The sequence below is a fragment of the Mytilus trossulus genome, chromosome 4, assembly GCF_036588685.1.
Source record: "Mytilus trossulus isolate FHL-02 chromosome 4, PNRI_Mtr1.1.1.hap1, whole genome shotgun sequence".
Classification (NCBI taxonomy): domain Eukaryota; kingdom Metazoa; phylum Mollusca; class Bivalvia; order Mytilida; family Mytilidae; genus Mytilus; species Mytilus trossulus.
In genome coordinates this window covers 62,010,787-62,034,865 of record NC_086376.1, presented here as the reverse complement: position 1 = coordinate 62,034,865, position 24,079 = coordinate 62,010,787, and the positions used below count along the sequence as shown (strand labels likewise).

The 24,079-nt window shown below is 31.0% G+C and overlaps 1 protein-coding gene across 2 annotated transcripts in view; it reads right to left on the bottom strand.

Moving 5' to 3' along the window:
- The window catches only part of LOC134715703 (uncharacterized), a 49,696-nt gene that overhangs the window by 5,983 nt on the left and 19,634 nt on the right, over positions 1–24,079 (bottom strand). Inside the window, exons 1-3 of one of the 2 annotated variants that reach the window (XM_063578057.1) lie at positions 17,915–18,130; positions 14,631–14,700; positions 4,452–4,555 (exon numbers count right to left, since the gene is read on the bottom strand). In XM_063578057.1, the coding sequence (XP_063434127.1) occupies positions 4,452–4,555; positions 14,631–14,654 (128 nt within the window). In that variant the 5' untranslated portion in view covers positions 14,655–14,700; positions 17,915–18,130. Of the gene's footprint in view, positions 1–4,451; positions 4,556–14,630; positions 14,701–17,914; positions 18,131–24,079 lie in introns of those variants that run through there. The other variant, XM_063578058.1, reaches the window with a different exon arrangement.

The window sequence follows — 24,079 nt, the reverse complement described above, 5'->3', positions numbered from 1 at the left end:
TCATCAGGGCCAGTGGAACATTTAAAACTAACGGGTTTCATGACATAATAAGTAATATTCGATTCTCTAGTTAGTGCAAATGCAACAGATTGTAAAAAAAGTAATAGAACATGGTATTTACACTTTATGTGTTATACTTTTGTATCTGAAGACTTTTTCTAGTTAATTTAGTTTATTGTGTTGGATTAAGATAAAGAGAGTATTAAGCCTACATTTTTTAAATGTCTCCGACGCAATATTTAAAACAATATCAACATGTAAATGGCAAACATCTAACGCAATTTTATTTCTGAAGTGAGATAATGTTAAACAACCTGTTAAGTGTGGCTTTGTTGGCGTCACAAAATACCATGAGGTAAAAGATAGACTTACGATTCCAAAGGGACAATCAAAGTTATTTCTCGAAAAAAAACATACTGACAATGTAACCACAAAATACGAAAAACTATCTATCTTATGCGCATTTGATGAATACTCAAGATATTTCATTGATATTGTTCAGGAGCAAGTTAAATGATTACTGAATATTTGCTGATTATCTTCAAAACTATTTCATTTACAAAGAATTGTATTTCAATTGATTCTGAATCGGACATCCATCTTTGTCTAATGTACATGTACATGTTGTGATATTTAAAAACTTTTAAGACATAAACACTTCAAGTCTTTTCCTTCGTTTTGCCATCGAGTAGTTATTTTTTTTTTCTCGATTAATTAGATTGAATGTGTCTTTGGTATCTTTTGCCTCTCTGTTGATCTTATAACTTATACATGTATTCATTTGATAGTTTGTATAATTTTTTTAACCTCATAGTTCTAACTTGAAATGGTTATATGTCCAAATTGATTTTTCTCAGTTCCAAACTGTAACTAAGAAATGTTATCTATGAACGCGGAAATGTTAACTTGGATCTGATAGTTGTCAGATACCACGATGACAACTATCAGTAAACATTTTACGTAACAATCTTCAAGGCATACACGTAATGCTTGAAGATTGTTACGTAAAATGTTAACTTGGAATTGATAAAAGTCCACTAGCAATGGAAAAAATTCAACCTCGAATTGACTATAGTCAACTTAGAACCTAGAAATGTCAACATGTGGGTGAGAAATTCGAGACTAAACAATGTCTAAACGAAACTGACAATTCCAAACTACAATGTTCTTACAAAAGACATGTCAATGACTTATATTGTCTAAGATTCTGTAAACAAGGAAAGGCGATTGAATGGTTAATCATTTTATATAACTTACTTCCCTGTTGAAAGTTCAAATAGCAAGTCAAGAATAAGATTTTTATTTGTCCCATCCCCGTACTTTTTCCCTTCAGCAAATTATTAGAACTTTTGATTCTTTATGCCTCCTTCGAGTTCCGTACATCTATTATCTTCTTTCTAATATGTAACTGATTGAATTAAAAGACTTTTTTTCTTAATGTTTAGTACAGAGTTTGAAATACATACAAGGAAATTTTACAACACAAAAAACATTCCCACTATATGTCCTAGGTTGTAAGACTCTTTTAAATTTTTTATTTGTTTTACATGGTTTGAAATACATATAAGGAAATCTTTCAAGATAAAATAAAAATTTCCCACTATATTATGTCCTAGGTTGTAAGACTCTTTTTAAATGATATTTTTTCTTCATGGTTTGAAATACGTATATAAGGAATTCTTTCATGATACAATACAAAAATCACACTATACTAAGTCCTAGGTTGCACGATTCGTTTTAAATGTTTATATTTTTAAATGGTTTGAAATACGTATAAGGAATTCTTACATGATACAATGAAAATTCCCCACTATATTAAGTCCTCGGTTGTAAGACTTTTTTTTAAATGTTTAGTATTTATTACATACTTTGAAAATCTTACAAGATAAAATAAAAGTTCCCACTATATTATATCCTAGGTTGTTAGACTCTATTTAAATGTTTATTTTTTTTACATGGTTTGAAATACGTATAAGGAATTCATACATGATACAATAAAAATTTCCCACTATATTAAGTCCTAGGTTGTTAGACTCTATTTAAATGTTTATTTTTTTTACACGGTTTGAAATACGTATAAGGAATTCATACATGATACAATAAAAATTTCCCACTATATTAAGTCCTAGGTTGTTAGACTTTTTTTTAAAATGTTTAGTATTTATTACATACCTTGAAAATCTTACAAGATAAAATAAAAGTTCCCACTATATTATATCTTAGGTTGTAAGACTCTTTTTAAATGTTTATTTTTTTACATGGTTTGAAATACCTATAAGGAATTCTTCTAGATACAATAAAAATTTCCCACTATATTAAGTCCTAGGTTGTAAGACTCTTTTTAAATGTTTATTTTTTTTCATGGTTTGAAATACGTATAAGGAATTTTTATAGTTTCAATGAAAATTTTCCACTATATTAAGTCCTAGGTTGTAAGAAGGATAAGGAGGTACTCATTATTGAATCGATGCCTTCTTTTACTTTATAACAAGATTACTCAAATGATTAGATTCCTGTTTGTTTCTTACGGTTTTGGCATGTCTTGGACGTTTATGTAATGATAGAGTTAAAATAGAATTATTTAGTACGCACTTAAGACAGAAATGATAATCTGATTGAATTAAATAAGAATAAATTTCCCTTCATCATTGATAAATCCGACAATGGGATTAACATTAATAGTATTCATAACATGATATTTTTCAACTCAGTATGTGTACATCTTATCTTGAAATGGTCGTTCTTTTATATGTTAATTGTAATCGCGATTAATTTCCATGTAGTTCTTAGTTTATACATATTTTATCTGTATTTGGTACTCCCTTTCAGTTGGAAGAGGAAAATAAACAATCTTATACTCATTTTGAATAAACGAATGATGAACATTTTGTGTAATTAACTTGTGTAAATTACGTTAGGTATTGCACTATATCCAATATTACAAAGCATTCAAGCAAAGTAACCTAAACAGAATTGACTGTTCTATTCAACCACTACTGGATTTTATGCCCTAAAATGTTTTATAACTTTATCCTTATACCTTTGTTACTAGATATACCTGATGTATTGTTTATTTTTTAAAGTAGTTTTAGCGTGTGTTTGTCTAAAACATTACAAAAAAATCCTCAAAAATACTAGACTTATCATATTGAATGTCACACGTCTTTACACAAGTCATTAGTGATACTTGAATAAAACTCATAATAAATTTACTTTACTGAGGGAAAATTAACCATAAAAAGGACCTCTGTAGTAGTTGCACAATTTAGGCCTATTTCTGTTAATCCTTTCAGAAATTATCTCCCAAGATGACATTTTGTTTTAAACTTTTCATGGTTAATATTGTATTCTAATTTGATCATAACGTGTAAAATATATCACTATTCCTTTAAAAATTAGCAAAAATAAATTTCTAAAAGAAGTATTGTTATGCATTCAGGGTTTTATATAGTGGCTCTCTTCTTTCGTATATAGTAAAGATATGTTAGCTTTACATCTTTGAAAAAGATACGGTTGCTTTTTAATGTAAATGCGTGAGGTTTTCATGGCAATTTGCTATTTTCATTGTCCTTGACCGCATATTTATTTTATGAATGGTATCAGCTGTATAAAATATAATGAATCATATGTTTTTGCAATTATGTTATTTTTTTCATTCAAAAGACTGTGGGGAAGAAATTAATGTTCAAAATCATCCTTTTCCATTGACATTTCGGAGTAATTCCACAGAGAACAGAATGAAATTATCAAGGATATTAGCTCCCAATTTTCAAACTCATTACAGATAAATATATCAAAAATAATTACAAATATCAGCAAGATACATAACCATAAAAGACTTATGAAAAATTATGATACTACAAATGCTATTATTAAAGTGTAGGAGATAAAGTAAGGAAATCTTGCTAGTTGGTAATGTTTAAAATTACATTGGGATGCAAATAGAAGTGCATATATTGAAATAAAGACTTTATATATTTTTTTTATTTTTTCTCCAGTTAGGAATTGATGAAGTCCTTTAAAGCTGAGAAATAATGCAACAGACTACTAATTAGAATTGAAATATCTGTCATATATATAAAACAACTTTGAAAACTTTAGTTGTAGAAACTTCGTTTTAAGCAAATGAATCGATGAATTGACGCTCTATCAATTTGAGATGGTCTTTTAAAATAATTCAGAAAAGACCTAGCACAGTTACACAAACATTTGCCAAAAAAAAAGAGGAATTAAAAGCCAATTTCGAGTTTTCCCGAGTAAACTGTAATATAATCCGTGGACGAACAAAAAAGTCAATACTTTATAAATCACACACACAGCACACATTGTTTCAAGATAAAAGCATTTGCATTTTGAACGCCAAACATTTAAAGGAGGGGTTATGATAAATATTGGTACTACACATCCATTTGTAAAAATAAGATACACTTAGTTGTAATTAAAATACATACCTTTCTTCCCAAAGTATTGCTCTTAATAAGTTATTGTGTCTATCAATGTCTGTTCTTGAATCTATTCTTGCACGACTCATAAGGGGGGATGTCAAAAGAATAATCTACAATCAATATATAAATATTTGAAATTCATGATATGCTTTTAAAAGAAAAACAAACTAAATAACAAGGGACTCTTCATTTCAATTTCAATGCTAAACTAATTTCACGCTAAGATTTGAAATGATCTTGTAATATTGATGTCTATATATAAGGCAACAATATTTCAGCGATTGTGTTATAATGGTTTGTTATTTAACAGACAACTTTCAATTGTTATGCATGTCAGTTGTGAAGGCAATGCACCATGCATATAATTTTATAGTAGATATTGACTGTGGTAAAATAAAATCAGGATGGTTTAGAAACATCTTGGATTTTGCCTTTGTTGGAATATTCATTATTTGATATATTGCTTCAAGGACATAAATGTAACTGCGTCAAATATTTTTTTTTATCTTGTTTCTATTTGAACTTATTCATATCAATGACCTCTCTTAATTGTTAAAACTTTTTTTTGGTCTGAACTAATATCCACATTTGTTACCCTTTAATTGTATTGTTGTAAAACCCATTGCTACAAAAGATGAAAAAAGCCACAGAAAGTGAATTGAATTGTCGTCATACGTCTGTGATTTAAATTATTTGTAATTGATAATTAAACTGAGGGAGTTATTGAATCACTAAGTGAAATCCTATAGTGTCTGCTGTTTAAGAATGCTCAAAGAGGAACATGGATGTAATTCAACACTTATTAAACAATAAAACAAAATAAGGAAAACATATCTATGGATTCAGTTTCTAGAGAAAGAGTTTATAAGTCACAACAAAACAAAATTGAAATATATATGTCAACATCACTAAACTCTATAAACGTGAGACACAGTAGCGTATTGAGAACGACAGAAAGACAGTTATGTTATAGATACATTAACCTTATCAGTAGAAAACACTTAAATGGATATAGAATTAAAGCCTTTACTTTTGTTTTGTTGTATATATAGAGGTAGATTCGTCAAAAGTTAAATTATCGTCGAACTATAATGAAAGTGGTCAATAGTCTTTAGGAATTTCTTACCACAGGAGTAGATTACCTTAGCCGTATTTGGCACATCTTTTTGGAATTTGGGGTCCTCAATGCTCCTCAACTTTGTATTTGTTTTGGCTTTTTAACTATTTTGATCTGAGCGTCACTGATGAGTCTTATGTAGACGAAACGCGCGTCTGGCGTATAACATTATAATCCTGGTACTTTTGATAACTCTGAACATTTCAACTTTAAGATATTTTCTTTTAGCATCAGACCAGGGAATTTGTTTTTCAGTTTCAAAATAATTAACTTTTCAAAACACAATATATAAAAGGATATGTGGTATGATTGCCAATGAGACAACTATCCACAAAAGACCAAAATGACACAATTATTAACAACTGCAGTTAACCAGTTTGTATTGATATGGGATTAATAAAAGATTCAAAAGGAAGTGGAGAAGATTTAGTTTTAGAGACTGATGAAGTGGAAATTTAGTTCCTGTATCAGTAAATAAACTCATCATAGATACCAGGACTAAATTTAGTATATACGCCAGACGCGTTTCATCTACAAAAGACTCATCAGTGACGCTCGTATCCAAAAAAGTTAAAAAGGCCAAAATAAGTACGAAGTTGAAGAGCATTAGACCAAAATTCCTTAAAGTTTTGCCAAATACAGCTAAGGTAATCTATGCCTGAGGTAGAAAAGCCTTAATATTTCAAAAAATTCTAAAATTTGTAAACAGTAAATTTATAAATATAACCATATCAATGACAATTCATGTCAGCACAAAAAGTGCTGACTACTGGGCTTGTGATACCCTCGGGGAAATAAATCTCCACCAGCAGTGGCATCGACCCAGTGGTTGTAAATAAACTCATCATAGATACCAGGACTAAATTTAGTATATACGCCAGACGCGTTTCATCTACAAAAGACTCATCAGTGACGCTCGTATCCAAAAAAGTTAAAAAGGCCAAAATAAGTACGAAGTTGAAGAGCATTAGACCAAAATTCCTTAAAGTTTTGCCAAATACAGCTAAGGTAATCTATGCCTGAGGTAGAAAAGCCTTAATATTTCAAAAAATTCTAAAATTTGTAAACAGTAAATTTATAAATATAACCATATTAATGACAATTCATGTCAGCACAAAAAGTGCTGACTACTGGGCTTGTGATACCCTCGGGGAAATAAATCTCCACCAGCAGTGGCATCGACCCAGTGGTTGTAAATAAACTCATCATAGATACCAGGACTAAATTTAGTATATACGCCAGACGCGTTTCATCTACAAAAGACTCATCAGTGACGCTCGTATCCAAAAAAGTTAAAAAGGCCAAAATAAGTACGAAGTTAAAGAGCATTAGACCAAAATTCCTTAAAGTTTTGCCAAATACAGCTAAGGTAATCTATGCCTGAGGTAGAAAAGCCTTAATATTTCAAAAAATTCTAAAATTTGTAAACAGTAAATTTATAAATATAACCATATCAATGACAATTCATGTCAGCACAAAAAGTGCTGACTACTGGGCTTGTGATACCCTCGGGGAAATAAATCTCCACCAGCAGTGGCATCGACCCAGTGGTTGTAAATAAACTCATCATAGATACCAGGACTAAATTTAGTATATACGCCAGACGCGTTTCATCTACAAAAGACTCATCAGTGACGCTCGTATCCAAAAAAGTTAAAAAGGCCAAAATAAGTACGAAGTTGAAGAGCATTAGACCAAAATTCCTTAAAGTTTTGCCAAATACAGCTAAGGTAATCTATGCCTGAGGTAGAAAAGCCTTAATATTTCAAAAAATTCTAAAATTTGTAAACAGTAAATTTATAAATATAACCATATCAATGACAATTCATGTCAGCACAAAAAGTGCTGACTACTGGGCTTGTGATACCCTCGGGGAAATAAATCTCCACCAGCAGTGGCATCGACCCAGTGGTTGTAAATAAACTCATCATAGATACCAGGACTAAATTTAGTATATACGCCAGACGCGTTTCATCTACAAAAGACTCATCAGTGACGCTCGTATCCAAAAAAGTTAAAAAGGCCAAAATAAGTACGAAGTTGAAGAGCATTAGACCAAAATTCCTTAAAGTTTTGCCAAATACAGCTAAGGTAATCTATGCCTGAGGTAGAAAAGCCTTAATATTTCAAAAAATTCTAAAATTTGTAAACAGTAAATTTATAAATATAACCATATCAATGACAATTCATGTCAGCACAAAAAGTGCTGACTACTGGGCTTGTGATACCCTCGGGGAAATAAATCTCCACCAGCAGTGGCATCGACCCAGTGGTTGTAAATAAACTCATCATAGATACCAGGACTAAATTTAGTATATACGCCAGACGCGTTTCATCTACAAAAGACTCATCAGTGACGCTCGTATCCAAAAAAGTTAAAAAGGCCAAAATAAGTACGAAGTTGAAGAGCATTAGACCAAAATTCCTTAAAGTTTTGCCAAATACAGCTAAGGTAATCTATGCCTGAGGTAGAAAAGCCTTAATATTTCAAAAAATTCTAAAATTTGTAAACAGTAAATTTATAAATATAACCATATTAATGACAATTCATGTCAGCACAAAAAGTGCTGACTACTGGGCTTGTGATACCCTCGGGGAAATAAATCTCCACCAGCAGTGGCATCGACCCAGTGGTTGTAAATAAACTCATCATAGATACCAGGACTAAATTTAGTATATACGCCAGACGCGTTTCATCTACAAAAGACTCATCAGTGACGCTCGTATCCAAAAAAGTTAAAAAGGCCAAAATAAGTACGAAGTTAAAGAGCATTAGACCAAAATTCCTTAAAGTTTTGCCAAATACAGCTAAGGTAATCTATGCCTGAGGTAGAAAAGCCTTAATATTTCAAAAAATTCTAAAATTTGTAAACAGTAAATTTATAAATATAACCATATCAATGACAATTCATGTCAGCACAAAAAGTGCTGACTACTGGGCTTGTGATACCCTCGGGGAAATAAATCTCCACCAGCAGTGGCATCGACCCAGTGGTTGTAAATAAACTCATCATAGATACCAGGACTAAATTTAGTATATACGCCAGACGCGTTTCATCTACAAAAGACTCATCAGTGACGCTCGTATCCAAAAAAGTTAAAAAGGCCAAAATAAGTACGAAGTTGAAGAGCATTAGACCAAAATTCCTTAAAGTTTTGCCAAATACAGCTAAGGTAATCTATGCCTGAGGTAGAAAAGCCTTAATATTTCAAAAAATTCTAAAATTTGTAAACAGTAAATTTATAAATATAACCATATCAATGACAATTCATGTCAGCACAAAAAGTGCTGACTACTGGGCTTGTGATACCCTCGGGGAAATAAATCTCCACCAGCAGTGGCATCGACCCAGTGGTTGTAAATAAACTCATCATAGATACCAGGACTAAATTTAGTATATACGCCAGACGCGTTTCATCTACAAAAGACTCATCAGTGACGCTCGTATCCAAAAAAGTTAAAAAGGCCAAAATAAGTACGAAGTTGAAGAGCATTAGACCAAAATTCCTTAAAGTTTTGCCAAATACAGCTAAGGTAATCTATGCCTGAGGTAGAAAAGCCTTAATATTTCAAAAAATTCTAAAATTTGTAAACAGTAAATTTATAAATATAACCATATCAATGACAATTCATGTCAGCACAAAAAGTGCTGACTACTGGGCTTGTGATACCCTCGGGGAAATAAATCTCCACCAGCAGTGGCATCGACCCAGTGGTTGTAAATAAACTCATCATAGATACCAGTGAGCCTAATTAAACCTAAGTAAAAGAGCAAACAAAAATATAGGTCAATGTGCTTATTTTCGAGATATTAGACATTGAAATATTGGCGGGAAAATATTCTCTCTTGATTTTTCATAGTTTTATCATTGACAATTTTAAGTTCTAAAAACTATTAAAAAATAATTAAATTTCATATGACTTTTACAGATGGCTTATCACTATACATGTTAAATATTTATAAAAAGAAAAATGGGGGTCAATTGCCATTATTTTAGAGCATTCAAATGGATAAAACAAGAGGATTTCGAAAATCTGACAAAAATACCAAAAACATGATAAGCGAACTTCCTTAACATAACCTAGACTCACATTGTCCATTCCTGAAAAAAAATACGTTTTTGACAAAAATGTTGCAGGATAAAATATCAAAGATCACATCTCACTACCAACCTTAATGGTTCTATATCAGTTAACTTTATTTATTTTATTCGACCGAATTCTAAAAAAATAAGCTTGTTTGTTTTCACTTACATGTAAACTGAAGTAATTGGGGCTAAATTGAATAGTCAATGGACTAGTTGTATATTAGTTAACGATATTCTACAATTCAATACGAAAGGAACTTTTAACTTGTCTGAACACTCCTTGGCCACATTCGAATTTCAATCGACCAAATATAAAATGTTCAGACTGGACATGCCGTATTTTTGATGAATTTTAGATCATGTCTGCTTAATACAGGCAAAACGGTCGTTCATAAAAATTCGGATTATAGTTGAAAACAAACTTTCATAATTATATTTTCCTGTATGATTGAGTACAAGCCAACCTGTACACACAATGGTCTGTTTAGACTTTATAAGGACTCATGCATTGGAATGATTTTTGAATTCGATAGTAAATGCCTATATTTATAAACACATAATTTTATGTGGTATATGTGCCAAAGATACAACTCCTTCAACATTCCAATGACACAGTAATGATCAAATATAAATCAACGTATGGCTTTCAACAATTAGCTAATCCATACCAAATACTCAGCTATATAAATCAACGTATGGCTTTCAACAATGAGCTAATCCATACCAAATACTCAGCTATATAAATCAACGTATGGCTTTCAACAATGAGCTAATCCATACCAAATACTCAGCTATATAAATCAACGTATGGCTTTCAACAATGAGCTAATCCATACCAAATACTCAGCTATATAAATCAACGTATGGCTTTCAAAAATGAGCTAATCCATACCAAATACTCAGCTATATAAAATCGAAAATACACTGACAACGCCATGGCTAAAAATTAAAAAAGACAAACAGACAAACAATAGTACATCTGACACAACATAGAAAACTAAAGAATAAGCAATACGAACCACAATAAGTGATACGAACCCCAATAAGTGATACGAACCCCAATAAGTGTAATAGTGGTTAAACAGAACAGCATAAGAACAAACTATATAAATCAATTCAAAAGAACTCATCAGATCGATACAAAACAGAAAATACATCTTACAAAAAAAACACAGGCCAGTCGTGGCTATACGCATGTTCAGTGTATATTTACTTGTTTGTGTTAATTTGTCTTTTGATTGAGTAAAGCCATTTCAACTGATATTTTATAGTGTGTTGTGATATCACAATATTGTTTCATGTAAATTGGTGAATGTTGGCACGCTAAAACCCGCTGAATTTATTTGCACATGTCCTGTGTAGAACCTGATGTTCAGTGGTTATCGTTTGCTGATGTGGTTCATAAATATTTCTCGTTTCTCTTTTCTTATATAGATTATACCGTTGGTTTAACGTTAAAATGGTTATTGTTTATTAGAAAAATAAAGGCATTGTCCTTTATTTACATTGCTAAATTTAACATTTTTTTTTTACATTTAATGATACATAAACAAAACCAATAGCTTTTATCTAAAAATAATACAATTTTAAGTCTTTTCTTATTCTGGATTTTACCTTGTACAACAAAAAATAACAAAAATGAACCTCATATTTGGTTTTAAAAAGAATCATGTAACAAATACTGTGTTGAAATAATTTAATTTTCAAATTGAAAATCTGTGTTGAAATAAATTGCTTTTGAAACTGAAGCCTTGAAAATTACAATCCAAAAATAACTGTATTCTATAATATTTAAGCAAAAATAAAATAAAAAATCAATTACTAAGTACATGCTTGACTCATTTTTGATAAAAAAAACACCTGAAAGTTTAAAACCATCCTTCAACAGAAAGAACACATTATTATGCTCTTATATGTACGCAATGCTCTTTCGTTACTGCCAAATAAGAGGTAGTGAGTAGTCAGTACATAAGTGGTTCTCGTTTGTAACTAACTTATTGTTTTCATTATAAATCAAGACATTAGTTTTTTTAAAATGTTTTACATTTTGTCAGCTGTCTATCAGTACCTCTTTTTGCTCATTGCTGAAGGTCACCCAACACCCTAGAGTCGTTAACACTTTTCTGCATTTGTGTCTTTTTGATAGTCGTGTGATAGGAAATACTTATATCATATCTCTTCTTTTATTTACAACTGTATTGTATCTGGCTCCGTGTATCCGTACAGGGATTGATTACACGCTCTATGTCGTCTAGATATTTGATAGTTGATATCATTCTCATTCAATATCCTGTTTACTCATTCATATAACTATTTTACATGCTAAGTCACGGTCGGTGATATAAGAATCGAAGATAAAAGAGGATTGGATTGTCGTTATGACAATTATAATATATCCGTGGTCATCTTACACCTCTTATATATAACGGTCATTCAAAAAATTATTTGATTAGATAAATTATCAAAAGAATTCCTTCAGCCACGGCAAGATAAAACCCTTGTCTAAATAGCTACACTCGAGCTCTTTAAATAAAATCATGAAAGCATGCTATGGAATATTGTCTTAATTGGTAAGTATGCAATCTATATTCAGGTGCTTCTTGAAAGTTGCAGAATTCAATTTGAAAGTTCACAATAGGAAAACATGTATATTCGACATCGTGATATTTCGTGTTGGCTGTTTAAATCACACCCAACCGTACTTGCCAAAATATATAGTTGTTTATGCAATCATATAACAATGCATTCTTTTTTCAACTACTAGTATTTGACATCATAATGCATTCATTTTTGCAATGTCATAGTAATCTAAGTAAAACCATTTTCTATTATCTGTTTAGCGAAATGAAGGCAAATTGAAAATGTCTAAGAAAACGACTCATCACAATGGTCTTTTACTAATAATATGATCTTATAAAGTTTTTCAAAATGTTGTAACAACGTGATATCAGTTGTGCTTGAAATAGCAGATGTCAAATATACAATAAGGTCTGTTTCGTATGTTTCTTAAAATTGTGGTTACGGCATTTGGACAATATTCGAAGTCATCTATAGAACAGAAAGTAAATTAATTTTAACCAGCTCGTAATCAGAACGTTAATAAATGCAACATTTGTATATCCCGGTGTGCAGAACTAGTAAAATGTTCTAGAGATGATTTCAACAACAACTCTTTGAACAGTCGGTTTGATAGCTTTCCTGTAAGCAATTACCATTGTGCTAGATTATCATGATCGGAAAATCCAAAATTGTCTTCGGGAAAGGATATTTTAGGTATTGCACTCTGTTTCCATTCGTTTTGTTTGATAAGTCTAATTAAGGTGGTACCCAACGCCTGAACTTAAATTAATTTGTCTCGTTTAATTTTTCCTTAAACTTTTACAAAATATTTACTTTGACCCTTTGACAAAAATATAAAAATAGCAAAAAATTTGAACCAACTGTTTTATCAGAAAAATTACACTGGTTATATAGCAGTTTGACAAACACTCATTTTGATCATTGAGAAGCTTTATATTCCCTTAACAACACAACGTAGTTTAAACGATTAGCTAATTTTATAGAGTTATCTCCCTGTAGTGCTAGGTACCACCTTAAATGTGTATTTTCGTCAGTTTTTAAGCGCCTAAAGTATTTGATTTTAACTTGAAATACGTTTTTTCTTATACTTTTTAATCTGAAGGACATAGTCATTCGAAAGATGCAAGTCAGCATAAATCGGAGATAATTTTCTTTTTAAGAAGGTAAAGCAATATATGGCGCTCGTTTTAAAAGATATAGTTTTTCATAATTTGTTTTCGTACTTTTTTTCTGAACATAACCAAACAAATATAACACTTTTTAAATTTGGTCTATTAGCCTTTTTTTCTTGATTTACATTCAATAGGAACGCCGAAATTCGAATATTTGAGACCAAGAGGTAAAGATGTTTAAAAAATAGACGAGGAACTATAGAACAAAACTTCAAAAAAATGTAAAACCATATTCACCCGAGGTTAAGTTGGTCTAAGGAAGTTTTAAGTTAAGTGTCTTTCTTTATTTCTTCGTATTAGGTATTTATACACACTGTTACTTGCTGAAAACTGTCAAATGTATTGCATACGATTTTGTGCAAACAATAATGATTCAATAGGTCATCAAAGGTAACGAGAACCATGTGCCAAATACTCAATTCCTATGATTTCGTTGGTATAGAGAAAGAAATAAATACACCAGTAGAATACCGCTGTTCAAAGTTCAATCTTGAATTTGAATATCATACACATTCCCTATATTTATCAAAGGTACCACGATTATAATTTAGTACGCCAGACGCACGTTTCGTCTACATAATAAAATTGAGAATGGAAATGGGGAATGTGTCAAAGAGACAACAACCCGACCAAATAAAAAAACAACAGCAGAAGGTCACCAACAGGTCTTCAATGTAGCGAGAAATTTCCGCACCCGGAGGCGTCCTTCAGCTGGCCCCTAAACAAATATATACTAGTTCAGTGATAATGAACGCCATACTAATTTCCAAATTGTACACAAGAAACTAAAATTAAAATAATACAAGACTAACAAAGGCCAGAGGCTCCTGACTTGGGACAGGCGCAAAAATGCGGCGGGGTTAAACATGTTTGTGAGATCTCAACCCTCCCCCTATACCTCTAACCAATGTAGAAAAGTAAACGCATAACAATACGACTTATCAGACTTACCAGTGACGCTCATATTAAAATATTTATAAAGCCAAACAAGTACAAAGTTGACGAGCATTGGGGATCCTAAATTCCACAGGGGAGTATATTAAATATAAATTTTGCTGACAGAGTTTGCTTGTAAATCCATTCCAATTACCAACATCAAAACTCGAATTAAGAATTTCTGGATGTCTTTATGACATTTACAATTATTTATATAAGTTTTACCTGTTTTCTGGTTTAGCATTTTTTTCACGGAATAGTATCACATAAACATAAAGAAAATGAACTTACCCATACAAATGTGAGTATGTGCATAGTTCAATCATTGGCGATGTTAAGGAATGTCCTATCTTCTAGAAACCTGAAAAAATGAGGATGAAACTATCACATTTAGATATTAAACTAAAATTCGAGTTATGAAAGTACTCTAATGTTCACTAATATGAGGTATCATTGAATAAATCAAGGTCATCTCAAATATCAATAATTCAAAAGTAGGCTGATATTTGTGTATAATGCGGGGGTCACACATTTTCGATTAGGGTTTCTGTTTAGGATTAGATAACGCTACGACAATCTGGAGTGTTTTATAATTGTCGTAACGCACAAGTATGGTCATGCATGGTCGGAGAAGTCATTAAATCACTCCAAAATTTGTGTCTCGTACGTAACATTCGGGAGTCGTTTATCAATCGTGACTGTCCTATGTCGATCCATTGTCTGATATCTATCTAGATGAAAATGCATTTTCCCGATGCGCATCAACGTGAGACAATGGTTTCCGACAGGGTACATTACTTTTACCTTAATATATACATATAGAGAAATATATCGGTACTGTCAATATTTTTAATTGACTGACAGTAAAAGTAATGAGACATTTTTATTTTGAATGTCTTATCAAATTACATGGATTTTCAGGTTTCCTACTAAAGGTCAGTTGTTGGCTCTGGGCGCTCTGGCCCCCTCCACCATCAAAACCTGGAGGTTACGAAACAGCCAACCGTGCTGAACGAGCTATCAAACACCAACAAACCAATTAATCTTAAATTTTAATCAATTTCAAAACCATGAGGGTATTTACATAATGTAGGTCGTCCATTTACTTTCATGCCCTCACTTTTTGTCGAGGGCCATATATGTTTTCTGGATTAAGAGAGATAAAGGATTGCTTTAACAAAAGTCATCACATGATTTTGCTATATTTTAGGACTCTCCGTTTTGAGTAAAGTATTCTTTAGGAAGTCACATTTTTCTAGAACGTGACTTTCATAAGGCTGCACATTGACAAGTTATAAAAATCAGTGTGGCAGAGTTATGATACTTTTTGGTCTGTCAACAAATATTCCCATATTGTCAAAAATTTACTACCAGGTTGTGTTTATGACGGATTTGAATATGTTTCGATATTTGAATTCTTTCATCGTATATTCTTTGTATATCATAGACTTGTGAAGTTAATTATAAAGTAAAAATTTCAATGATAAATACGGAACCCATTTAGGTCATATATAGCCATTGCCACAATCCAAGTGAATGTGATTCGATTTCCTATCTTTAGAAACCCGCACAAACGCTCCCCTCCCGCTTTTTTTTTAGGAAGGGTTAACCTGTCTAGGGTCTAGGTCATCTGACTTTCAATCATTTAAGCAAAAAACCGATATATGACAGTATTAAACTGTAATAATTGGTAATTTATCATCAAATATATCATACGAATATACAAAAACAACACATTACCGTATCTGTGACTTGAGTAGTCAAAAATGAAATGTTTAGTGAAAGAGTTTTTAAAAAATGTTTTCTTTTAAAATAGTAACGCATTTATTGATATACTGAGAACTATAACATTGATGAAATAAACAAATGATCTTGTAACAGGAAAAGAAAATAATGATTTTCGTCTATGCACACAAAAAGCCGTATATTTGAAAATGTTTGTTTCAAATTGTTTTCATCTCAATGTAGCTTCAGAAAATATATCAAGATTACATACCGTTCAAGTTTTAAGAACACGTGTTCTTACGTTATTGCTACGTAACGCCATTGAAAATATTTCCACACAACCTAATCAGGAGTGACGTCATTGGAGGGAATTTATAGGATGCATTTTACATATTTGACATTGAAAAGACAAGTGATTGTAAGTAGCATAATAATTAACATTACATAATACATGTAATTGAAGCTTAACTTTCTTATGTCTTTTCTAGTTGCCTTTTAACCCCTTTTCAACAAGAATTGGAGCATATGTGAATCCCATTGTAATGCCAGGTTTTCGTTGCAAAGACACCTGCACGATCGATTTCTTCTAATTATATTTGGAGTAAGTTGACTTGATAATAAACTCATAAAGATGCCAAGATTGCCATTTTATATTTGCGCCGGATTCGGGTTTCGTCTACAAAAGACTCAACAGTAACGCTCAAATAAAAAAATGAGAAAGGCCAAATAAAGTACGAAGTTAAAGAGCAATGAGGACAAACAATTGCTCCATGTTTTGCTAAATACAGCTGAGATAATCTTTTCAGGAGGTAGAAAAGCATTAGTTTTTCAAACATGCCAAGTTTTGTAAACAGTTAATTTATAATTACGACAATATCAATGATTATCAGACGACAACATAAATCTTTAAACAAAATCATAGTAGACTATGAAGAATGTCATTTATATATTAAATGTCCTTTAACACGATAAAACTAAAATTATGATTGAATCAAACGTATAAGCCTTTGTTGAATTATAAAAGATATAAGATTTGGAGTGCATGATATAAGGTTTAGACATAAGCATAAAAAATGTATAGTCATCTTAAGATTATTTGCTTCTTACTTAATAATCCTCACTTCTATCGAATCGTAATTTCTAAATATTCTTGGTAAGACGGAAATAAGCGACACATGACGATGTGGTTTTTTTTTTTAAATTTAAAATTACAAATAGAGTATGACGCCAAAAAGAATGTCAAAACCTGAGGCAGATGTATGCATTAACTTATAACATTCAAACCATGTTGAAGGAATAGAAGAAGTTTACAAATTTTGGCGGTAAAACTAAATTTTTGAAGCACCTGACTGCATCTTTTTGTTGAATGTATTATTGACCTTATTCGTGTTTTCATCCTTTAAATTTTGGCGATTGAATTGTCGTTTTCTCTTTGACCCATCGTTTATCACCTTTGGTATTTTGTGGTCACATATATAAGCGATACACAATTTATAACTTTATAACTTATATTCCTCATGACATTACTTCAATTTTCTTATTACCATTACCATATTTAAACTTTCAAGGCAATTACTTAAAAAAAATCCCCAATGAACCGATCGAAAGGATGCTAGTTAAATATTCAATAACAATAATTTCAAATAATAAATTAAAAAAAATATAGATAATATTTGCATAGTGTTTCTACCAAATAAAAGACATTCGTGTAATTCATCAAACAAATATCTAACTTAAGAAAATAAAAAAGTACTTTTTGAAAGCAAATAAAACTCAACAGTTTGTCTGTTTTTTTCTCTCTCATAAATCCTTTGAAATATTGTCTAGAAGTAAGTATAAATATAACTTACCTTTTTATAATTAAAATACATTCTTTAAAACAAGTTAGTGTAAGTTCCGTAAATATTTTGAGTTGAAAAATTTCTTAAAGAATTTCTTGTTCCTGATCCGTTGCTTCATATATACAATGCATGAGCGGGATTCAGTTCCGGTATACATGTAATGCGTTGGCGATACTTTTACGGTTTCATACCTTCGAAGCGGTCTTTGTATTCTTTCATTTGTTTGATTCGCAAATGAGAAAATATTTCTCTTGTGGGTTTAATATTGCACGGATATTGATATAAAAGGTGATAAAATTAGCTCCCAATATATTTACAGATTGTAATATAATACTCGTATACATAATCGATTGGGACTAATGATATATCATAATTGAGACATGGTATATATTTTAATCATAAAGTTATAACTCAGTTAGTGAATAACTGATATATAAAGATCCATTGTTAGCTTAATTTTCTGCAGGTATCCAAACGCTTTTATGTTTTGATTACACTGAAAGGGTATTGCCTTTCTTGTCAGTATATTGTCTGGTGAAAAAAGAAAACACAATACTGTACAATAAATATAAAGATAAAACGAATTGGTTCTTCGTAATGACAATTATACTTAATTTGATATGTATGAACAATATGCTTGTTTTTAAAATTGCCTATTATTGAAATTGTAAAAAATGCATGTAATTCAGGAAAGGACAGATAAGAAAGATATACATAAATGCAGTATGATTACGTGAGGTACACATACCTACGATTTACTTAATTACTGCACTTTTTTACAGATGTGTTTGCTGCATGTTGCGGTCTTATATTCATTGTTATTACCTTTTTTTGTAGTTTACCCTGCATATACTTATCGTTTGGTGTGAGCCAAAGCTTCGTGTTGAAGGCCTTACATTGACTTATAATGGTTTACTTTTTATCAATTGTTATTTGGATAGCGAGTTGTCTCATTGGCACTCACAACACATCTTCCTATATCTACATAATAAGCATAATTGATTTTAACTCGATCCGCACTGGTAATACACTTAGGACCATTTTGAATTTGCAATAAGGTGGCATGAGAATTTCAGGGCTAAATTTTGAAACCTAACTATAATATCAACATGAAGAATAGTAATACAATACATGCACAATTAATTTACATATTTACGAGTAAGAATTTTATACCATGAATAAATGCACCATATCTTGACTTTTTGATAACATAAAAAAGAAGATGTGGTATGATTGCCATTAAAACAAATCTCTACAAGAGACCAGAATGACACAGAAATTAACAAGTACGACCTTCAACAATGAGCACAACCAATATAACATAGTCAGCTATAAAATGCCCTGAAATGACAATGTTAACATGGACTGTATGCAATTTCGATCATATACCATAAACGCATGTAGGCATGGATATTCCTCGATTCATCAATAGATGATACATTCTATATTTAGAAATGAAGGTTGTAATTTGTCTTCTTATAGTGACATATAGTGTATCAATTCCAATACAAATATAACCTCGATATGACCGAAAATTTATTCTAAGTTCAATTACAGACATTAGTACTGTCATTTCAAAAGTCTGTAAGTATTTCTGTTTTCATTCACGGAAAGGAATGAAATATATACAAAAAAGCATGTTTATAGATTTGAACTAGACAAAAGATGACAATATGTTCATGGAAAACAAAATGACATAAGTTTGAATTGTAATTACGAAAACAAAAGGTTAAATGTAGACTATGAGTGTTAATTACAATGAAAATCAAGGACGACGACTAACGTCGATGTATACAGTTATTATTGTTGATAATAAGAGACATATCATATGGTCCCTTATAATGGAAACGTAAAAATTCTGCAACCAGTTCAGTTTCTTAAATTCTATTAACTAAATAATTCGACAATACAATATGGACAGACAATGAAATGTCAGAACAGCTGAATGATATTATGTGATAGATCTTCTTAAAGAATGGAAAATTTGTCCCTTATAATACCTTTAAAAATGCTACAAAAGATCTCACATCTGCATTTATTCCTATTTACCAAGTAAACAATATTTGTTTGTTCGATAAGAAAAGTATTGGAAAGAATACTCAATTTTATTTAATATAACACCGTAGAAGACTCTCCCGAAATTTTTATTATTTGGTGCTCATAAATTTATTTCTATTCCGTTATATTTGGAATTTCCCTATTCTATTTATATCTTTAGACTTGTGGTACAAGTTTGGCTAGTATGTAAATCAGAAGTGGTCTGATGTTACTGTTGTTTTCTGCACGAATATTTCGAGGGCGGTAGTACGGGTGGGGTTTTATAGGCATATATAAGTCCTGATTACGTTTGATTATTATCGATGTGCTCGAGTAACTTTGATAGACGAAGTTAACGTTAAGCTCTGCATAATATATTACAGTTATGTTTGTATTGATATGTATTTAGAGGACATTGTGAATGTATATAGATGGAATTGTGGTATATTTTTGTAATTTGTAAAATGTTTACAAGATATTAAATGTTGTTTCGCTGAGAAAATAAGAAAGTTACTGCGAGCAAACAAACCTAAATTATGACTTGTCTCTTATTTAGCCATGTATTTAGTATAGAAATGTTTTAAATTCGGACGAATTCATGAGGGAGAATTTAAAAGTTCATTTTGAAAGCATGGGTTCTGAAAAAAAAAGATATGTGTGTGTTATTATCAACACTGATTTAGACACATTTATTTTTAAATCGAGGCGGACGATACTGGAGAATATTCGACCTTATACTTGTTTCTATGACAATAAACAATTTAACGGAAAAAAAAGACAATGCCATGGCAAAAATATACGTAAACCAACAAAACATTAAACAGCAGTATACAAAACACAGCATTCAAAACTCAAGAACGACTCACATTAACACATCCAAATATCAGGTATTTTGGATTGGACAGCTGATCTTGCTCCACGTATGGTACCCGTTTTGTTGCTAATAAAAGACCAAACTCGTTAAAACGAGTACGAATGAAGGACAATATTTTAACGAAAGCACTTGTCTACACCAATATCATTCAACTAAGTGGTATGTCTAAAATGGAATTTTACAAATATTTGTCTTTTGGTTTGTGTAGACTGTTTTTTTGGCAATCATACCACCCAACCTTAATTTTAAAAAGAATCATGGTGTATAGGCTCTGGTTAAGAAAGATTATAAAATAAAAAGAGAAGCTCTGTTGATTTGAGAAAAATAAAACATCTCACAATGAATGAAAACGACAACACCTCCGTAATACAACGATGATTTATTGGTCAATTTCAACATGTATATGACGTTACAGGAAATTTAAAACAAACATTTCTAAGATGCACTGATTTTACAATCAGAGCTAAAATTGTTTTGATAGCATTCACATGATTTGCAATTTTAAGGGGTAAAATAAGTTATATCTTAACATTCTTCGGAACCCTTTAGTATCCCACAAATAGTACCCCAACCGGTATATATAAATGAATACATTGATATCTCCTTTAGAATATGCAGAAGAACAAAACAACTTTGACAAATCAACGTTGATATTTTTATTTATTTATTGCCTAAGTAAACAGTAACAAACTGTTTTGACAACATAATTATCATGCATCATTAATATTAAGTAGATGTGTTACGACTTTCAATTAAAAATAATTGTAATTATAAGATAATCATACTGAGCAAATAGTAAACTAAGAATGCATCCGATTATCAATAGCAAAACAATTATAAAAACACGACCGAACTAATAATAGTTTAACTGTTAAAGTCTCATCAACATTCTCCGCATTGATTAAGGGTAATTAGCCCAGACTCTTCATCTCCTTAAGGAGATATTTCTAGGAGGTCTCTTAGATAAACACAAGTTAATGTTATATTAACTGATAACGAGGAAGACCAAAAACTGCTTATAATACAAGATGTCTGGTTTCTGCTTTCAGACTTTTTGAAATCCATAAAATGTCGAGAAATAAATAAATTCGGACAATTTTCGACAGGATAATTGAAAGATGACAATTGAAAATTGAAACAGGCATGCTTGAGTAACAGAGAACCTTATTGTCAAAAGGGTTAAAGATATTTATATATTCTGTTTACAAATTCGCTTTTTGATATTATTCAAGGATTTCGTATGTAGAGATACACCATGAATTTGGATCTTCAAAGATGATCACATGTCTATGGTCATGTATGCAGACTTTTGCAAAATCACGAAATCATTAATTAACGAAAATACAGTTCTACCCTGATTCACGAAAATAAGTAACCACAATAACAAGTGCATGTACAATCATTATAAGGAGTCTATCCACTGGGAATGAATACCACTGCTAGTGTCATACGGGTTTCTTTGGCTGCAAACCGTTCCAAACCACGATAGTTCATCATGGGCCATTGGTGTTGTAAGCATTATTAGACATGGTGTTACCTACTTTTTAGACCTGTATCCTTTGACACTTTCTAACAGTCTTACTTATTTACAATTAATATATACGTATTTTAAAATATTAATTGTCAATGAAAAAGTGCAAATACAATTGAAATTTCTTTAATGCTATTGATTAAGCATTCAGTATTCAGATATACCAATTAATATTGATACTTTGTTGAATAGGCAATTACCATGTAAGAAGATGCCTAATTATTAGGAATTATATTGTCTTTAGACGAAATATGCGTCTGGCGAACACAACTTTAATCCTGGCACAATCCTGTACCAAGTACCAAGTAAGGAAAATGGCAGTTATTATCTTATAGGACCTATCTGTGTGTGTTGCATTGTCGTTTTGGTTTTTTTTTTTACACTTCAGTGTTTCTGTTGATTCGTTGTTTTTATCTTATACTTCGTGCGTTTACTTCAGTTTTAGTTTGTCAACCGGATTTTCATTCCTCTCAAACGAGTCATGACTTTCGAACAGCGGTATACTACTGTTGCCTTTATATTCGATGAGTTTATTAGGATGAGATACTACATGTACTTAAGGTAACTATCAATATGCAAAATTAGAATAAGTTTTTCTGCTGATATCCCGCATGGTTTTGCTTACAAGTCTGGCTGCTCTTTAAACTTCTTTATCTTAACGATTTTACCTTTCGTTAGTAATAACTAGTTACACTTTCAACTTAAATTTAGAACTTTAATTGTAGCTGGTAAACCTACTGTCACAATAATTGTTTGATGGGGTTCGTGCTACTTATTCTTCAATTTTCTGTGTTTAGATTTGTCTTTTGGTTGCCTTTTCTAAATCAAGGTTTTGTCTTTATGTATTATATTTATGACTTTTTCCTATGTTGCATTCTTCCCTTTTTATTTTGTATATCTGAACAGGTATCTATAAGTTATTGTTCTAGTGTTAATTCATATTTAGAAAAAATATATACTTGACAAAAACTATGTTCATTCGGTCATGTTCAGAGTGTTCAGTTGTCGTCATTTCTTGTGTTGATATGCAGATAAAAACAAAATATTGCTCGAAAAGAAACAACTGTTTCGCAGTATTCATTGTTATTACTCTATATACAATTCATCAAAAGAAAATCGATTGCAAAATGTTTTATAATCTAAACAATTATATTCAGAGATTTCAGATTTGGTTAAAATCACATTGTGCAATTCAAAACGCTTTCAACTTCACAATTTGACAAGCTTTATTTCTCGACAAATTTTTTACTGATTCCTTTTTAAAGCTTACGTTCATTTATAATAATCAAAATATAATCTTATATCTATAAATCTAAGATATTACTCAATCATTTGTTGATTACGTCCTACGTTTGATTTTGACAGTGCTTCAAAAGACTTTTTCAATCTAGTGGTCCTTTTAACTTTTTTCATAACGTTATTATTAGGTCAAGGTATAATACTTGAATACTGACAGTACCTCTATTAATTGCATTACGTTCATTTGTATAGTTGGTGTGTTTATCTCGGTTTTAGTTTAGAACCCAGGTTTGTTTTCTCTCAATCGAATAATGATTTTTAAATAGCGATAACTACTGTTGCCTTAATTAAAAAGGGCAAATTAAAACAAATCATAATTAAACTATACAATGGGATTAAAGATTTCGTTTTAATTTCAAGGATGTACAATATATAATTCTATATCTGTGTGTTTGTTTCATTGAACGTTCACAATTGAAACTTATGCTAACAG